This window comes from Bemisia tabaci, chromosome 1 (genome assembly GCF_918797505.1).
Source record: "Bemisia tabaci chromosome 1, PGI_BMITA_v3".
Classification (NCBI taxonomy): Eukaryota; Metazoa; Arthropoda; class Insecta; order Hemiptera; family Aleyrodidae; genus Bemisia; species Bemisia tabaci.
The window spans coordinates 6,237,828-6,255,954 of record NC_092793.1 but is presented as its reverse complement, the minus strand read 5'-3'; the positions used below and the strand labels follow the sequence as shown (position 1 = coordinate 6,255,954).

The following is an 18,127-nucleotide window of genomic DNA, read 5'->3' as shown; positions in this document are numbered from 1 at the left end:
GCGGCAAGACGGCCAGGTTAGGTTATGTTCATTTGTTATTATTTGGAGTTAGCTCATTGTTGAGGTTATATCGGAGACGTTCCATAGCGTTTTCTCAGTTATCAGTCGTCTAAATCATTAAATTTCCTTTAATTTCCTTGTGATATGTTGTGAATTTGTTCCAACAAGGTTGGTGTGACACTCATTAAATTTGACATTGATATTCCTTATCAAACCTCTTAAATTTAGTTTCTTTTCTCAGGTTCTGCAGGTAACTGTACAACAGACCAATTATTGACACGGTTTTTTCAGATATTATAAAGTTTTCGTAGCTCTTACTCTTTAGACCGTTTAATTCTATGACGCTTTGAGTATTTTAGAACTTTATATACTTAAGGTAACCAATAACTTGACAGATCATCCTATTGATTGCCGTGATTCAATGGTGCTGATAGCAAGTCGGCGGCGCAAGTCCGCAATCACATATCTCGTTTGTGGTGCTTGAAAATCTCCGCCTCCATTTTATTTTTCTAAAGGAGAATAAATTGGCATCATTCCTTGAAGTTTATGCAGAATTTTCTTTGCCCATAGAAGAAAAATCACAACAGTTATAAAGAATTGCTGTTGAGTAGTTTTCTGTTCAGACAATAATATATGACAGGATATATGCAATGTCGCAAACCGAGTTATGTGATTGCCGACTTACACCGTTGAAGTGGTCTGCGAAGTCCTTTTTCCATGCGCTCACAGATCTTCTCAAGTCACGCGTTCTAGAATTAATGTCCAAGGGTTCCAACAAGATTGTAAAAATAACCTCAAGTCTGTAACCTGAGTTGAGTGTTTATTGTGCCTACTTATTACAGGCGTGCCATATATATACCATGAGTCAGCAAATGACAACTCAAATGCAAGTGATTTAAAATGTGAGGAACATCTAAATGCGGTTAATGGCCCTGATGTAAACACACTGAGGTTGTATATCTGTTCACATTGGAACTGATCAAAAAGTGATGTGCATAGAATGCTTTAGCCACAAAATCAGTCTACTGAGTTCAAATTTTGAGGCCTAAGCATTATCTTGCACGAAGACCAGGTGATCAGAGTAGAGGGGGTAGCAGAGCTCAAAAGTTTTGACAAAGACATCTTAAAGTTGCGTACAACAGTCCTTAGAGCTAGTATCTTGCAGCAGTGGCTGCCTCAGGAATGGGATCCTTCCTCCTGTTATCATCTCTAGTATATTAAATTTCTTCCCATATTTACCTGTCTGCAGTAAAATTGTTTCCCTTTGTTCAACTCTAGTCTACATCGTATAAATCTCTTTTCTTTTTATCCTTTGTAAATCCTCACTGAACTTTTCTAACAGAAAGAAACTGATCAACTACACCTGATGTCATATTTATTCTTATTTTACTCTTTAATTTACTATTGTGTCATGTTCTAGGTGCCATCATGGGCCGAAGAAGTGAAGAAAGAGAGGAACGTGAAAGAGATCGCTTGCGGAAAGAACGTGAACGAGAGAAAGATAGGGATAAGTATCGAGGCAGGGAACGCGAAAAAGATCTTTACCGTGACAGAGAAAGGGAAAAAGACAGGGACAGAGAACGAGAAAGGGAAAGAGATCGTGATAGAGATTATGACAGAGAAAGAGATAGAGAAAGAGATTATGGTAGGGACAGAGAGAGGGAGAGAGATCGTGACAGAGACCGTGAACACAGGAAAAGACCTCGTAGCTCTAGTAAGGAGCGACAGATAAAAGATTCTGTAAAAAGGTTAGTTCACATGCAATATACCTGTTTTCTCCTAACTTTTCCCTTTGCATTTTAACTTACAACAATCATTGGTGTAAAAACTATTTGTTAGTTTTTTTTTGTTATTTTTTTACCAAGTTTCAAACAGTCCACAGGTTTACGAACATTGAAGGAGTCGATTCTTTGGGTCAAAAAAGACGTTTTTGAGGTATAACTTTTTTTCTTGTAAGTTGGAGAAAAAAATCGTCTTTTTGACACTGTGACAATGTTTATTTATTTATTTATTTATTTATTATACAATGTACGGGCAAAGAACCCAAGATACACAAGACAATTAAACAATCCAACATGGCAACAATTTTATGTACTCTACATTACAATATTACAAGAATATAGCAGAATATTTACAAAAAAGTAACTAATAAGAATAACTAATAAAAATTGACTAATAAGTTTCCAAAGCCCAACCTCTAGCTAAAAACTTAAAACGCATCAACTCCAGACATTCCTGCAGATCCACTGGAAGATCATTCCAGTACCTAACCATCCTGCAACCAGGAGAGAAGGAATGGCCTTCCATGAATCGCCTACCACCCCGCAAAGAATAAGCAACCTCCCTCAATTTAAAACGACCGAGTAACCCAGGAGAGAATAAAAGCCCATTCACTAGCTTAAAACTGAAAACCAAATCAAAATATTTATAAAAAGACACAACAGAAAAAAACAGAAAGACGGTTAGAAATTTCATTATAATCATGCTCATAAATAGACATGGGATATCCCAATTTAAAAGATGAAAATCGAAGTAAATGATGCTGAGGCAACTCCAACTTAACGATATCACACTGAGTATAGGGGGACCAAACCACTGATGCAAAAGTTAAATGCGGAAGAACCAAAGTACGATGAAGATGCAAAATAGTAGAAATTTGAAACTTGCCAGCCACTCTTTTAATAAAACCCAACATCCTGAAAGCTTTGTTAACAACATAGTCTACATGCTCGGAAAAACTGAAATTAGAACTGAAAATTACACCCAGATCCCTGATGGTACCAACCCTCTCAAGCGGAGAATGGCAGAGAGAATAATCAAAACACAGCGGAGAACGACACCTTGAAAAGGACCGAACTTTGCATTTGCCCAGATTAAACTCTAAGCCATTCAACCTGGACCACTCAGAAAGATAATCCAGCTCCGCCTGAAATAGCATAGCATCATTCACAGACTTGACAATTCCATATGCTTTAAAGTCATCAGCATATAGCAAAGCATTCAAAAAATTCAAGCCTGATGCCAGATCATTAATTAAATCAAAAACAAAATCGGCCCAAGGTGAGAACCCTGCGGCACACCAGAAGTCACTTCTGGTGTGTCACATATGATAATTTGTTTCCTAGAATTACAGATGGAATAAGAAGAAAAAATTTTCTTAGCTTTTGGTTATAGATATCTTCTTCAACCAATATTAATGAAAATTGGTAATTTTTAGCGCTCTTTTCATTTTCGACCTCCAATAATGAGAAAACTCATTTTGAGGGGGGAATTCCAACCTATATGTGGTCATAATTAATGTCTCTAGCAAGAAAAATTGATTTTGAATTAGATTCAGCATTGAAAAATATTGAGAAAAGTATCATGCGTTTTTTCTTTATGACTCATTGTTTTTGAAATAAGAGGGACGAATAGGGTATAGTAGGAGGATAATGGAGCCCCCAGGGAAAGCGTTTTGGAAAAAAAGTTATACCCCAAAAACGCCTTTTCTTGATCCAAAGAATCAGCTCCTTCAATATCCGTACTTAATCCTGGGACACCCTGTATTGGCAAATCTCACGCTTATTACCCCAGTTCCAGGTGACCATTGCCCGAGACAGAGACCATCAAACTCAGGTCACGTTACTGGAAATGGAACCCAGGATCTCTCGGTCATAGAGCCAGCTCTACAACCACTACACCACAGGAGGCGGACTATGCTATCTCTTACTGATGCAACTGAAAATTTCAGTTGCCCACTGAACTGAATGAACTTTTAGTAGTTATTTCATTCTGAAAAACTAAAATAAGAGCATCCCCAGGCATTTTCTTTCACTTGGTCGTTTAATGACTGCATATCAAGAAATAAGCAATTTTAAGGCAAGCCTGTATAATACTTTTCCATGATCATTGTCAGAACCTTGGAGAAGCAATAATTGTGTTCTTCTGAATTTCTCAAGAATCTCGAAGAATTCTGAAAATTGCTCTTAATTGGACCGCATTTAGAAGAAAGGAACTAAGCCACATTAGCTATTACCAAATTTAACTGGGTAATTTAATTTTTTACAAGAGAACGTTTGTGCGGATTCCTTTGTAAATTTTGAGGAAATTGCCTCATACTATGCAGAAAATTCACTGAAACTTGCACAAAAATCCGCACAACTGTTTTCAAGTAAAAAATTAAATTGCCCAATTAAATTTGGCAATCGCTGATGTGGCTTGGTTTCTTTCCCTTTAACAGGGTCCAATTAATAATTTGATTTGAACTCTTAGGTTATTATCAACAGTCATTTTTGTTCATCTCGTCCGTCTTGTTATTCTTAAAACCTACCTCCAATGTTATTTCAATCTCTCTTGTTGTTTTTTTCAGTGGAACTTTTTTTTTTATTGTAGTCTCACTAGTATGCTATTTGTCAAATTCTTAAATTTTGTTGTTTCAGTGAAGGGTCAGATAAAGGAGCAACTAAGAAAGAAATTAAAGAAGAAGAGGAAGATAATGGATCAGAAGCTAAGCCGAAGAAAGAACCTCTCTCTTTGGAGGAGCTTCTCGCAAAGAAAAAAGCCGAGGAGGAAGCTCGCAGCAAAGTGAGTGAAATTTTAAAAAAAAAAAAAAAGTTAAATCCCTCATTGTTTTCGTCCTTCATCATCATCCCTTATCTCAAACATTTTTACCATGTTGTGTAGGCCTCAATGGATCTCTAGACAAGGCACAAATTTATGCATTCTGATTTGTTTTTCCTCTTTAAAGTTTCAAGTAGAACATGATTAATGCAACAATAAACTCACAAACAAGGTATCAACGCATTTTATGCTAAATTTGGCTGGCCAAGCTATTATAGTCAAAATGATAATGTAAAAATCGAAGTAAAAGCCTAAAATTCAGTGTATTTAGCTATTTAACTACATGATGTTAATTGCAAACAAGCAATGATGAAAATACAAACTCACCAGAAAATGATAACAAAGGCAGACGTTTCAACCCATAGGACAAGGATCTTCTTCAGTGCACAATCAAAAAACCCTTAGCAAAGATGAGAGATGAAGAAATGAAAGAATAAAGCAGAAACTACATCTTAGAAGAAATATATATTTATTTTTAGCTAAGACAAGCGTAAACTTTGATGATTGATAACAGCCAAGTTAATAAAAAGCAAGGACTAGCATAAATGGGAACTCAAGCATCAACAGGCAAGGTCTCACAAAATACATAATCTCTTGTGAGTTTAGGCAAGGTCTCGCAAGATACTATATTTTCATCTATTGCTTGGTTGTAATTGACATCATGTAGTTGAATTGCTATGACACAGATTAGAAAAGTAAATTGTTGGAAGGAAATCTAAAAAGAAAATCTCAACGTAGATCTATGGGGGATCTATGAAAGAAAATTACGTTACAATGATTCAAATCCTTAAAATTGGATTATTATTATTATTATTATTTGTCCAGCCAAAATTTTTAACTAAAGAAGAGCGCGCAAAAGAAGCTATGAGAAAACGAGAGCAGGAAGTTGAAGAAATGCGTAAACGAATGGAAGAAGAAAGGAAGAAACGTTTGCAATTCACACGAGAAGCTCATACCAGTGAAACAAGACGAGACGACACAAGGTGAATGTAATATCATGATTTTTTTATTCAGTTAATTCTCTCAGCTCTGAGTAAGTGTATAACTCATCTTGAAGTAAGGTTTTCTTGTAAAATATTTGTGCTCAAATAACCTCCAAGATTCTTGGTGCGTAATGTTAATAATTTGTTCCTCAGTCAGAGAAACTAGAAGGCCTTTTCTTGAAGGGCAGATTTTGGAAGATTTGTCACAGCATCAAATCGTTCTAAAGAAACCTCGAGAATATTTCAGTGTTATCACCTCCATGTAACAGCTCTCACGCCATTGTGACAGAACAAAATGCACAATTAAATAAAATATTTAAATGTAGGTCTGTACAAAAATCAGTAAACCTGCAACAGAATGCAATTTTGAGTTACAATACTTTTCACCCCCATATTTAGCATGAGGTGGCAAAAAAAAGAATTATCGATTTTTGAAACCAAATACATAGAGTTACCTATTGATAGCTCAGATACCTACATTATTAATTTTTCTACTTGTAAATTTATTACTCTGAGTTACAAGTTCTTTTGAAAGGTAAATGATTTCAAACATAGGCATTGGTGTAAGTTGCAATGTCACTCAAATGTTTGTCGTAATTCTAATATTGTGTGTGTTTTCATGTTAAGGAGGCAGAGAGAAAATGTAGAAGACAAGGAGGTCTCTAAAGATAAAGAAAGAGAAAGTGAGGCAATCAAAGAACGTTACCTTGGCCTTGTGAAGAAGAAGCGACGAGTCCGGAGACTGAATGATCGGAAGTTTGTTTTTGATTGGGATGCAAACGAAGATACTTCAATTGACTACAACAATTTGTACAAAGAGCGGCACCAGGTATTTAAGAAATCCATGCTGTTTTTTTATCAACCAATCCAAAATCTTGGTGAAGCAGTCGATTAGTCGGTTAGAGGCATGTTAATCAGTAGGTCTGCTAAGTTATGGAACAGAGCAGGATTATGCATCATACGGAGACCTATCTTTTCATTGTTTTTTTTACATCTCTATCTGAGCAAACCTAATCGCCACAATGGACCACTAGACAGGGTATGAAATTCAGCATTCTGATACATGTTTCTCAGCCAAAATTTTACGTAGAATACGTTGCGCACAACGAAAATTACCGAAATCAACTCCTTACGAAGATATTTGTTGATTCTTGATGCGTGAATTCAAACCACCCGCTCATGAAAACTCAATGCTCTACGTGATTCACATTGCGCGCTAAACGTTATCATGACAGTCTCTGCGATATAAAAATCTAGCAACCTCAATCTTGACGCTTTGGCTCAGTTATAGCAAATTGCTAATAATTTGAACAACACATGGTGGGAAATGAACATTGCTCGATTGAGAAGCTTGCTGAAACCGTTGTAGTGCGCGATTTGCCTCACGTAGAGCTTTGAGTTTCTTGTGAGCAGGCAGTGCAAATTCCTCGTAACCAATGTGAAATAAAAACGTTAATATCTTCGTAAGGAGTTAGTTTCAGTAACTTTTGTTGCGTGAATCGTGTTCTATGTGAAATTCTGGTTAAGAAACATATATCAGAATGCTTAAATTCGTACCTTGTCTAGTGGTCCATTAAGAAAAAAGTGCCAGCAGGTGCAGTTTTGGAAGTAAGTGATATGGACTGTGCTAATAGTGCGCCTTAGAGTATATTCTTGACTTTTTTTGTGCAACAAGATTTTGGTGCTATTTTAAACGTAAATTTCTGTGCAGCCAACTGTATCTCCCGTGTGCAACAGACCTATTGAGGTATTGTTACTCCTTTTAGGTTGAAACTCTAGCTATGATAACTTGCCTGATTAATCAAGTTTCTGATCAAGATTAAGCGCAAGGTATTTTTAGTGTATTTTCCGAAGAAAATACACTATTGCATTCTCCTATGATGTCGGACCCAGACCTAAGACCTTGCGGAGAGCACCGATCACGAGTCGTAGATCACGAAAATATATGCCAACCTAGAGCGCCAGTTTTTTCTTTCTATTTTATTGTTTTCAGGCTTTGTGTCAGTATTTTTTCTTTCGATATAGATTTTTAAAAGAATTTTCAAGAAATTATTTCTGTGAAAATTAACTGTGTTCCAAAATTCGAAAATTCTTTGTCATTTTCAAAGACATAAATTTAGCAAATGTTTCTCTTGTAGTACTCTAAAAGCCTCAATAATTTCCACACAATTTTTTCAGAATTTTGTTTTGAGTATTTTTGTCCAAGAAGAAAGAGACAATTTTTTATGGTCATTAAATTGAATATAATGAGGATCTCCAATAAAGTGGTCTGTATGTGTCTTTACCAGGTTCAATTTTATGGACGCGGTAATATAGCAGGCATAGACATAAAAGCACAGAAACGAGATCAGTCAAAATTTTATGGTGACTTGTTGGAAAGGAGGAGAACAGAAGCAGAAAAAGAGCAAGAAAAGTAAGTAATAGACTCCTCTATCGCTTAGATTCTTGTCAATTGTGTCCATCATATCTGTTGAAGAACCTGTTGTAAAAGAACCTTTTCAATCTAGAGATGATTTTTACTTGATGAGGTGTTCTCGAGCAGTGAGTAGAGGAATTACTGAACAAAAGTCTAAAACGGTGGTTTTTTCACCCTGTATTCGAACATCAAATAATAGTAAGCGTAAATCTTGCAAAATACAAAGTTGCAATTTGTCGAGACCAATGGGGCAAATTACAGTACCAGTTTTATTATTGTTTTCTGGCAGTTTTTAGTCCTCTCTTTTTCTGGTGGGACCATAATTTATGGAAGAATTAGATTGAAAGAAACTCAATTTTTTTTAGATCTTATTTACAGAAATGTTTTTCTGATTTTGAAAAATTCCATAAAATACTTAAATATGAAGTCACAGTATAAATATTTAGACCAACCAGAAGAATGAAAAATACGAATTATGGAGGGAAATTGAATTAATTCCAGTCTAGGCTCAGTTCAAATCACATATGTAATCATTCTTTGAGGAACATATTTAGATAATAACTTATGACTAAATATATATTCATTGATAGCATTATCTTCCTTTGATTTTCGAGGAAAGAACTGTCTCACAGCTAACTCTCAAAGAATATTTATCGCTCCCCTGTTAATTCTCATCGTTTTCCTGACAGAGTTCGTCTAAAAAAAGTCAAGCGCAAAGAAGACAAGCAGAAATGGGACGACAGACACTGGACAGAGAAAGCACAAACTGAAATGACAGAAAGAGATTGGCGTATCTTTCGAGAGGACTACAATATCACCATCAAAGGTCAGGCCTTATTATATTTATTTATTGTAAAAAAAATACCTATCACGCTATCAGTCAAAAGGCCACAGTGAAAGTCAAATCTTAACATAAGATAGTTCATTTAAAGAGGAAACTTAACAATTTACTCATTCATGGCTGTCAACATGAATATAAATTTACAATGTAATTAATATCCAACTAAGACATGGATTAGATTCAAGAATCTCCCCCAGGGTAAAATGGCATCCCTCTATCATAAAGTAGCCTAAAAGTAGAGACGAATATAGAATATTTGACTCGGTTAGGCCCTTGATGATTAGTTATTGACCTCTCAGATCAAAAATCAATTACCACTTTGAAGAAAAAATTATTTTCAACGTTTCGAATAATTTTAAGAATGTGATTTTTTAGTCTCAAATTATGAGTATATTTTACCCCATAAATTAACTTATCATGACATTGCCAAGGGGCAAGTAGTATCTGATTTTAAATTTTCATTTCTTCTCCTTAAAGGTTATTTGGATGTATTTTTTGATTTCCTATGCAGAACTTGTACCCTCATCATAATGTCTAATGCAAATGACTAATGTCTAATGAGTGGTGAAAAATTCTTCCAAATTCAAAAATCATCAATTGATTCACCATTGAATCATTCTTTTAAGTTTTGTAAAACCTGCTTAGAGTGCATTAAAACTTTAATGATCGGCCATTGGAAATCAGCTTTGTACTTATGTTTTAGGAACAGCATCTGGTAACGTAGCCGCACCATCGTAGTGAACGTGTTGCATTTTGCATATTGCTTTTTGTATTAGAGTGTATATAAATCTCTATTATGTTCCTGATTTGCCAGAGGAGAGCTAGAGATCTTAATTTTGTTGCACAAGTATGACCAAGAATTTTAAAAATTCCAAAGTTTTCAAAGAGATTGTTGCTTTTATGTTTTTAGGTGGTAAAATTCCAGATCCGATTCGAAGTTGGAAGGAATCCGGCATTCCGTCTGAACTCTTGGATATTATTAATACAATCGGTTACAAAGAACCCACTCCAATCCAGAGACAAGCCATTCCTATTGGTTTACAGGTATATTCGCCAATATTTTGGAAGCAAAAAAAAACTTTTGTTCATTTCCTTTTTCAAGGTTGAATGAGGGCCTATTTAGAGGTCTTTGGTTGCTCTATTAGGGTGTCCACAAGTCTGGAAGTAGTACTGATTTTTCAAGGGCGGTCTGGAAGTACTGAAAAAGTGCAGAAATTTTGCAAGAAAGTCCGGAGTCTTTTGAATTTTTGTAGCAATTTGAGCGGGGAATTCATATTTTTGAAAATTTTTGAATTTCGTCTGTTGGAGGTACTGAAAAAGTACTGAATTTTTCTGTTAAGGAGGTACTGAATTTCTTGGAAATGTACTGAAAACTACTGCTAAAGTACTGATTAGTGGCCAGCCTGTTTTAGTAGACACCCTGTCTACTTATTCAAATTTTAATTCAATTTTTGCAGTATTTGTGTAGTAATTTGGTTTAGATGATTCTTCAGGAGGAAAAATTTGGCCAAAAGTATTCCTGGTGAAAAGGTCTTTATAATTTTTCTTTCATTATTGCCCTGTCATAAAAATCACTTCTCGTTTGTAAAACAACATATACATTTTCGTACATTTGTCCTCAAATTTTCCCTAAAAAGTGTATGTTATTTTGTTATTCTTCTTGAAATAACTACATATGTATTATTATTTTATCTATTCACCGAAAGTAAAAATGAGATTTCCCATGGGGTCCAGTAGTAATACTACTACTACTACTACTACTATACTACTACTCATATTACTACTACTGCTACTACTAGTAATGTAAGTAGTGTAGCCCTCCCACTTTGAAATGATTGCTTACTCTTTTTTTACAGAACCGAGATATCATTGGTGTGGCAGAAACTGGGTCAGGTAAAACTTTGGCCTTCTTGATTCCTCTGCTAATGTGGATTCAGTCTTTACCAAAAATAGAAAGACTGGAAGACGCTGATCAGGTAAATTTTTTTTTTTTTATTATACTTTAATTTGACTATCTGTTAGAAGGAAATTGCTCCAACAAGTTACAGCACACAAAAATTACTGCCCCCTCCCCCCCCCCTCATAGGTCTCCTTTCTTCTCAAAATTTTTCTAACAAAAGAAATAAATAAATACCTCCAATTTATCAAAACTCCAAAAGGTGGATCATTTTTATTGACAAAATATCAAGCTTGAAAGAATGTTTGGAAAATGTATTCCCCAGTTAACCTCCAAACGGAACATTGATGTAAATAAAATTGCAATCGTTAGAATAAACAAAATTACTCGCGCTTTGTACTGTTAAAGTTGTCTAGATTAATTAGTACTTTCAAGTATGTACTAACATTTATCTAAATGCAGTTTGTTTAATATTTGCCTTAGGGTCCTTATTCCATCATTTTAGCACCTACCCGAGAGTTGGCACAGCAGATTGAAGAAGAAACCAATAAATTTGGCAAGCCCCTCGGTATAAGGACTGTTGTCGTCGTTGGTGGTCTTTCTCGTGAAGAACAAGGTTTTAGACTGCGTCTAGGTTGTGAAGTAAGCAATTGATTACTTTCATAGAATCGTTCATTGCATGGGCCTCTAAGCCATTTCCCTGAACAATCTGTTAAGCCAAATTCACTTGGTTCAACTTTTTATTCAACTTTTCTGCAGCTTTTGTCAAGTTAAACTTCACAATACAATATGTCACCAAACAATATTCACTTGAGAACGCAACAATTGGTAGAAGAGTTGAATGGAAAATTGAACGAGACTTCCTTTCAACTTTTTGTTCAATTTTCATCCAGTTGGCACCACTAATTTGATGGAAAGTTGAAACAAAATCTTCCAGACAACATAGGCCGAAGCTATATATTCACTAACTAGAAGCTAATAGAGATGCTCGAATGCCTTTTGGCAACAGTAATTGAATTAAATTTTCTTGCATTCAAACCTTCCATCATATTTTTGTCCGCTTTTGTCAGATGAAAAGTTAAACTGTGTGAATTATCATTCAAGTTTTTTACTATTATTATCATTAATATCAATCTTCTATACTATTACTTAGACCTACACTACCGATCAAGACAAGAAACGCGGCTCCTAATTCTGGATTTTGCGAGTTTCACAGACAAATTACTCTAGAACAAGGCATCTTTCAAACCTACATAATTTGTTATTGCAAGATACTTCTTATAGGGTATAATGCATGTAACCTGAAAGAATGAAAAATGCACATGCCCAGGCTTTTTAAGTTTTAATGGGTCACTAAACTTTGTTTCTTTTATTTAATATTCTAAAAGCATTAGGTGAACAGATTACGTAGTGATTCATTTGTGCATTTTTGGAGCCAAAATCCTGGACAAGTCGGGTTTTAAAAAGTCTAAAGATTCCGAAGAATTTCAAACGCGCCAGAACGGCGGGAAAATGATGGCAGTGAAGTACGGTAGTCGAATCGCTATCTCGTCTGATTTTCCACTCATGTTTGCTATGATAAAACGTATTTCAATGTGGACTGTTCCTTGTTAACCACATATAACATGAATGGGATTAGATTAGTTGATTCTGAAAATATAGTTTCGACTTTCTTATTGTTTTCATATACGAGGGGTGGAGATTTTTGACAGAAGTCGTAGAAACTCTTGCTTGCCTCTGATTGGTACCGGATGGCATCATTCGGTTTGGAGCGGAACCAGGGCGTTTGAAATCTGCGGAAAAGTCTCACTTTTTGAACCGCGTATTTTCGGTTTCCGAGTCAATTTTTCGCGTCTTTAATGTACGTATCAAGATCTACGCATCTTTTAACCCCAGAAAAATTTATACGTACCTAAGTCAAAATCCGTTCATGGTTTAGTGACTCATTGCCTTGTCCAGTAAATACTTCTTAAATCTGGAGCGGTCTGTGGTATCTGCTGAGCACGGCAGTACAATACTGAGGGTGTTTTCTTGAATCCTCTGTAAAATCAGCATATTTGTCTGTAAATATTTATTCCAACATCGTTCTGATTTCTTGCTTTGCCTAGGTGCATAATATCTCCTCTTTGTCACATAAATGATGTAGTGCTAAAACTTAAATATGCTCATGGGCTCAGCATTATGTGTTCGAATTCATTATTACTTTTTCGAGTCGCACACCATTTCTCGAACAGCAAGTATTAATACTGATTATTGCAAGCAAATGAAGAGTGGGAAGGGAGTTTCATTCTCAAAAAATGTAACATCAATAGCAAATTATTGTTCCCATAATATGTTTTCTTAATAGTCTTTCTCTTTTTTTCAGATTGTCATAGCTACTCCTGGACGGTTGATCGATGTCCTAGAAAATCGTTATTTAGTTTTAAATCAGTGTACCTATATTGTATTAGACGAAGCTGACAGAATGATAGATATGGGTTTTGAGCCAGGTGAGTTAAAAATTAAGCCCCACTTAAGCTGGTAAAATTTACACCTTTCTCGCCTGTGTGGCACAGTTTGACAGAGTTTCCCTGCAGTTCATAGTACTTTACCACATTCCCTGTCTATGAACAACTTTCTGTGTTATGAATGACCCTTCTCATGAAAGCCCAGTTCACACTGTTCAACTATTCATTCCAAAATCTCTTCGGCTTTTGTCAATGAAAAGTTGGATCATGTGATACTGACACGAGAACACAACATTTCAATGAAAAGATGAAACTTAAAATGGAAACTTGAAAGTGATGTCAACTTCAACTTTTCGTTCAACTTGTAATGAAATCTATCAAGCGACATTTGCAGAGGGATCTTTGCGAACCAAAAGCTGAAGAAGATGCCTTACTTCTGCTTGATGACATCATAAGGCAACAGCAATTGAATAAAATTCCATTGTGTCTAACTTTCCGTTCAACTTTTCGTTCGCTTTTGCTGAATGTAAAGTTGAATAGTGTAAATTGGACTTGGTTATCTAAATCTCGCCTAAATTTTTTCAAGCTATGTGTGTGATAAATTATTCGTCATCGAAAAAATTTCTAATCGCTGCTCTGTCTGGTTTTAGATGTTCAAAAAATTCTTGAATACATGCCCGTCACAAATTTGAAACCAGATAATGAAGATGCCGAAGATGAATCTAAACTTTTAGCCAATTATTTCTCAAAGAAAAAATATCGACAGGTCAGTTATCTTCATAATTCTTTCTCCTTGGTTATTTCTTCACTTAAAATGACATGAGTATCTTGCTATGCGTCTCTAATTTAATTTTTTAATCTAATTAGAGATATTATGTAATAAATTTCGTCAAGAATATGTTCTGCAACATTTTTGAAGCAAAGATCAATGGTGAAACTCCAAAGCCACGTATCTTGTTTGCAGTGTTTAAAAATCTGTGCTGTGATTTTATTATTTTTAAGTAAAAAAATCAACATCATTCCTTGATATTTTCAGAATTTGCTTTGCTCAGAGAAGGAAATTCACGAAGATTTTTAAGAATTGATGTTGAGTGGTTCTCTTTTTAAAAAACCAAGTATTACAGGAAGTCTGCAAAGTTGCAAACCGAGATACTTTTCATGAGAATACTTTTCATGAGCATACTTTTCACTGTCGATATATGTTAAAAACATACCTGTCACTAGGCATGATTTGATTTGACTAGGACTTGCACCAAAGGGAATGATGTTATTCTATTGAAGCGGATACATCAATTTTCACCTATCTAAATTTTAAATTAATACGACCACATTTTGTACGTCATGACTGGTTGATTTGGTAAATTTGTATGCTTTATTGAAGACTCACATTCATATTATGATGGAAAGTTTTTGGGTCATGATTTTTTCACTAATACTGTTTTTACAAAGATACAATTAGTGCAAGTTTTTCAAAATTTTTTAGCTTCTATTCTCATTGAAAAGAAACTTAGTGTAATGGATTGTTTTGTTTTAGACTGTGATGTTTACTGCAACTATGCCTCCTGCTGTAGAACGCTTGGCAAGAACATACCTCCGACGCCCTGCAGTTGTATACATTGGTTCCATTGGTAAACCAACGGAGAGAACAGAACAAATTGTATACTTAGTCACCGAAAGTGACAAGCGTAAAAAACTAATGGAGATCCTTCAAAGAGGTGTTGAGCCTCCTGTCATTATTTTCGTCAACCAGAAGAAAGGAGCTGATGTCCTTGCTAAGGGTCTGGAAAAGCTTGGAGTAAGTTCATTTTGTATTCTCCTCAGAGACCCAGGTCTCAACATTGACTGGTTCACTCGCAGCTTGAGGAATTGAAAAATAGGAATCCGATTTTATGCAAAATTCTCTGTCGCAACTTAGGAAGCCAAAAACTTTGTGTTAGAGAAATTATTTTACAGTTAGTACGTTTTTGCATTTCTCAAAATTAGCCAAGACCCGCTTAAACAAATGCCTGCAAGCTGATTGTTGAAATTGAAAAACAAAGAAGACAAAAGGGATATGGAGGGATCCCATTGTGGAAGTGGGTGGTTGCAATGGACAGAAAAGGTAGAAAATAGACTAAACAGCGGCAACCCACGAGAGACCCTACAGTTAGTCCATCATTTTCTCCCTTAGTCTATAGGAACCAACTATTTCAACCAATAGGATTGCTCCATACTCCCTATGTCCTCTTTGTCTATCGATTTCAACAATGAGCCGGCTAGTAATATTTTTGCCAGCAGTGCAATTGTTTCAAGAATCAATTCAACTTATTTTACTTCCTACTGCGAGGTTTTGCCAGTTTTGTACTCACAACTCATCACAAGATCATCACTGGCACCATCTCTGTTTCTTACAAGATTCCACCCTGAAATTAATGACTAAATCGCAAAGCCACATATGATGTTCCCGAGCTTCTATTGAGAGAGGCAGCCTATTACCAGCATGCATGATCCAAAAGTTGGTATCAAAATAAAACTTACCGCTGATGTTCTTGGTGAACTCTTCCCAGTAATTTCATGTTTTCATTTGTGTTTTGCAGTTCAATGCCTGTACACTCCACGGAGGAAAAGGTCAGGAGCAGAGAGAGCATGCTCTCAGCTCTTTGAAGACGGGTGCTAAGGATATTCTGGTGGCAACTGATGTTGCTGGACGTGGTATTGATATCAAAGATGTGTCAATGGTTATCAATTACGACATGGCCAAGTCAATCGAAGGTATTTTAATACTTCAAGTTACAAAGCTGCATTAATTTTCTTTTGTAAAAAAGCATTTTTGGAAATTTTGGAACGGTCACAACCTGAGGTTGAAGATTAAATGCTAAGCTTTATCTACAGATGTTTTCTGATCATATGGTGACTTTTTGCCTTCCCCGTTTTGCTCCTTTTTTATCAAAATAGATTAGGGGGTGATTCCTCTCTAATATATCCATTAGCCAACCCACACCACTCACAGGACCCAGTCAATGTTCTCATATGCTCATGCTTTCCAAGTATTCAATATTTAGTTTTTGGTCAAGCAATACCGGTCCCTCTTTAGCAGTTATCAAAATTTTCTCGCATTAGCACAATTAATTGGTCTAATTTCAAAAGAGCACATTCTCTTTCAGTTACGTTTTCCTTTATCTGTTGCTTTTTGTTGCGGATGAAAGCATGGATTGTGGAAATTCTGCTTGTTACTTGTGAGATAGTATAAACTGCAAATCAGGTAAATTACAAACCCCGAAGAGAATCGGAGTCGGTTGGATGGTGATAGGATACATTGTAAACTCCGCGTTGATGGATCTCCAACTATTGTTCATCACTCTGTCAAACTGCTGGCAAATCTCATTCTTTGTATTTAGCGCTCTTTTAACCTATTAACTCCAAATCAAAATGCAATACATTTTTTTATCTTCAACTCGATTTTTAATTTGTCAAGGTGATTCTCAATTATTTCTTGTAAACCCTTTTTTAACCTACCTTACCCACCTTTCTAACCTAAAATAATCCTGAAGTCGCTAACATCATCCTGAACTTGATAACATCGTCTGTAAGTTGCTAACATCATTCATAAGTTGCTAACGTCATTCATAAGTCGCTGTTATCCTAAAGTTGCTATTATCATCGTAAAGTCACTAACGTCGTCCTAAGATTTGATTTGCCAGCAGTTTGACGTAATCAGTAGTTTAAGAAAGAGTCCATCAACGTCGAATGTACAATTTACCCTATCACCATCCAACTGTTTGATTTTCTTCGGGGTTTGGGAATTACGTGGTTTCCGTTTTATTTGGCCCCGTTACAAGTCCCCTCTATGAGGTGTGCCCAGTGTTGGAATATGCATCTACTATGACTTGTAGTCACTGAACAGTGCTTGTGATGTGCAAGTCACTCAGTGAGTGGTGGACTTTACTCAAATGAAATGCGAATTTTGAGGATGTTTTAGTTCCAGAAGAAAATAAACTTTCATCGATTCTTCTAAAAACACTTCAACACATTTCATGGTCTCAATTTTTTTTTTTCAACTCTATTTTTGTTCTTATTTTTTTCTAATATCATCAAACTTAATTATTTTCAACATGAAAAAAATATGTTATCTTAAAAAGAACCAAGCAGTTAAGGTGATCTTTAAGTCTCACAGCAGGCACCACTCCATGTAAATTTTGAACAAAATGAGATAGAGACTTGAAATTTTGTGAGCAATCACAAGTCAAAGGAAATGACTTTTGGATGCCCTCAAAATTTTAAAGGGGTCTTCCTAAAGAGGGGTAAAAAACTTAGGAGTTACATCAGTGATGCGACATAAATTTTTGGATCACCCTGTATAAAATACCTAGGAATTTTCTAGATATCTGACAAATGATGATGGAAAAAAAAAAATTGTGTAAGTGCTGTTCCTTGTACACATCATAAAATCCATAATTTTTTTTATGTTGTAGATTACACCCATCGTATTGGGCGTACAGGGCGTGCTGGCAAAACTGGTGTAGCCGTTTCATTCCTCACAAAAGACGACTCAGCTCTGTTCTACGATCTAAAGCAAGTCATCGTAGCTAGTCCAGTCTCACAATGTCCGCCAGAGTTGCTGAATCATCCTGATGCTCAACACAAACCAGGAACTGTTTTAGTTCCCAAAAAGCGCAGGGAGGAGAAAATTTTTGCTTAATCTCCTCGAAATCAGCCCTCCCCCCTTAAAATCATTGTAAATAAGGGTAGCTGTACTGTTTATGGAAATGAAAAAAAATAAAAGTAAATCTCATTAAGAAAGTTAGGTATCTTCTGCCGAGTAATGTAAATTTCTATCACTTATAAATAAAACTTCTAATTTAATGATTTTTTTCTTTAATGCTCAAATTAATAGTTCCTTCGATATCTTTCAAAAGACTAACCCTTAATTCGTTTGAAGGCTTACAATGCACAGAGAAGGATATA

At 35.6% G+C, this 18,127-nt stretch overlaps 1 protein-coding gene across 2 annotated transcripts; it reads left to right on the top strand.

Moving 5' to 3' along the window:
• The first annotated feature begins 26 nt into the window (after positions 1-26).
• LOC109036126 (probable ATP-dependent RNA helicase DDX23) lies at positions 27-18,025 on the top strand. Of its 2 annotated transcripts, none has more exons than XM_019050085.2 (15): positions 27-168; positions 1,421-1,748; positions 4,419-4,563; positions 5,425-5,582; positions 6,210-6,411; positions 7,871-7,995; positions 8,688-8,824; positions 9,750-9,883; positions 10,696-10,815; positions 11,220-11,378; positions 13,102-13,225; positions 13,834-13,949; positions 14,718-14,978; positions 15,760-15,934; positions 17,635-18,025. In XM_019050085.2, the coding sequence occupies exons 2-15, from the start codon at positions 1,429-1,431 to the stop codon at positions 17,859-17,861; spliced, it is 2,403 nt and encodes an 800-aa protein (XP_018905630.2). In that variant the 5' UTR covers positions 27-168; positions 1,421-1,428; the 3' UTR covers positions 17,862-18,025. The 2 variants fall into 2 exon arrangements, with proteins under 2 accessions (XP_018905630.2, XP_072162262.1); XM_072306161.1 differs by lacking the exon at positions 27-168 and adding an exon at positions 226-250.
• The last annotated feature ends 102 nt before the right edge of the window (positions 18,026-18,127 follow it).

Coding starts and splice junctions, on each gene's coding strand:
- LOC109036126 (XM_019050085.2), top strand. CDS start 1,429: ATGGGCCGAAGAAGTGAAGAAAGAGAGGAACGTGAAAGAGATCGCTTG. Junction 5,583..6,209: donor ACAAGACGAGACGACACAAG/GTGAATGTAATA, acceptor TTTCATGTTAAG/GAGGCAGAGAGAAAATGTAG. Junction 8,825..9,749: donor CTACAATATCACCATCAAAG/GTCAGGCCTTAT, acceptor TTATGTTTTTAG/GTGGTAAAATTCCAGATCCG.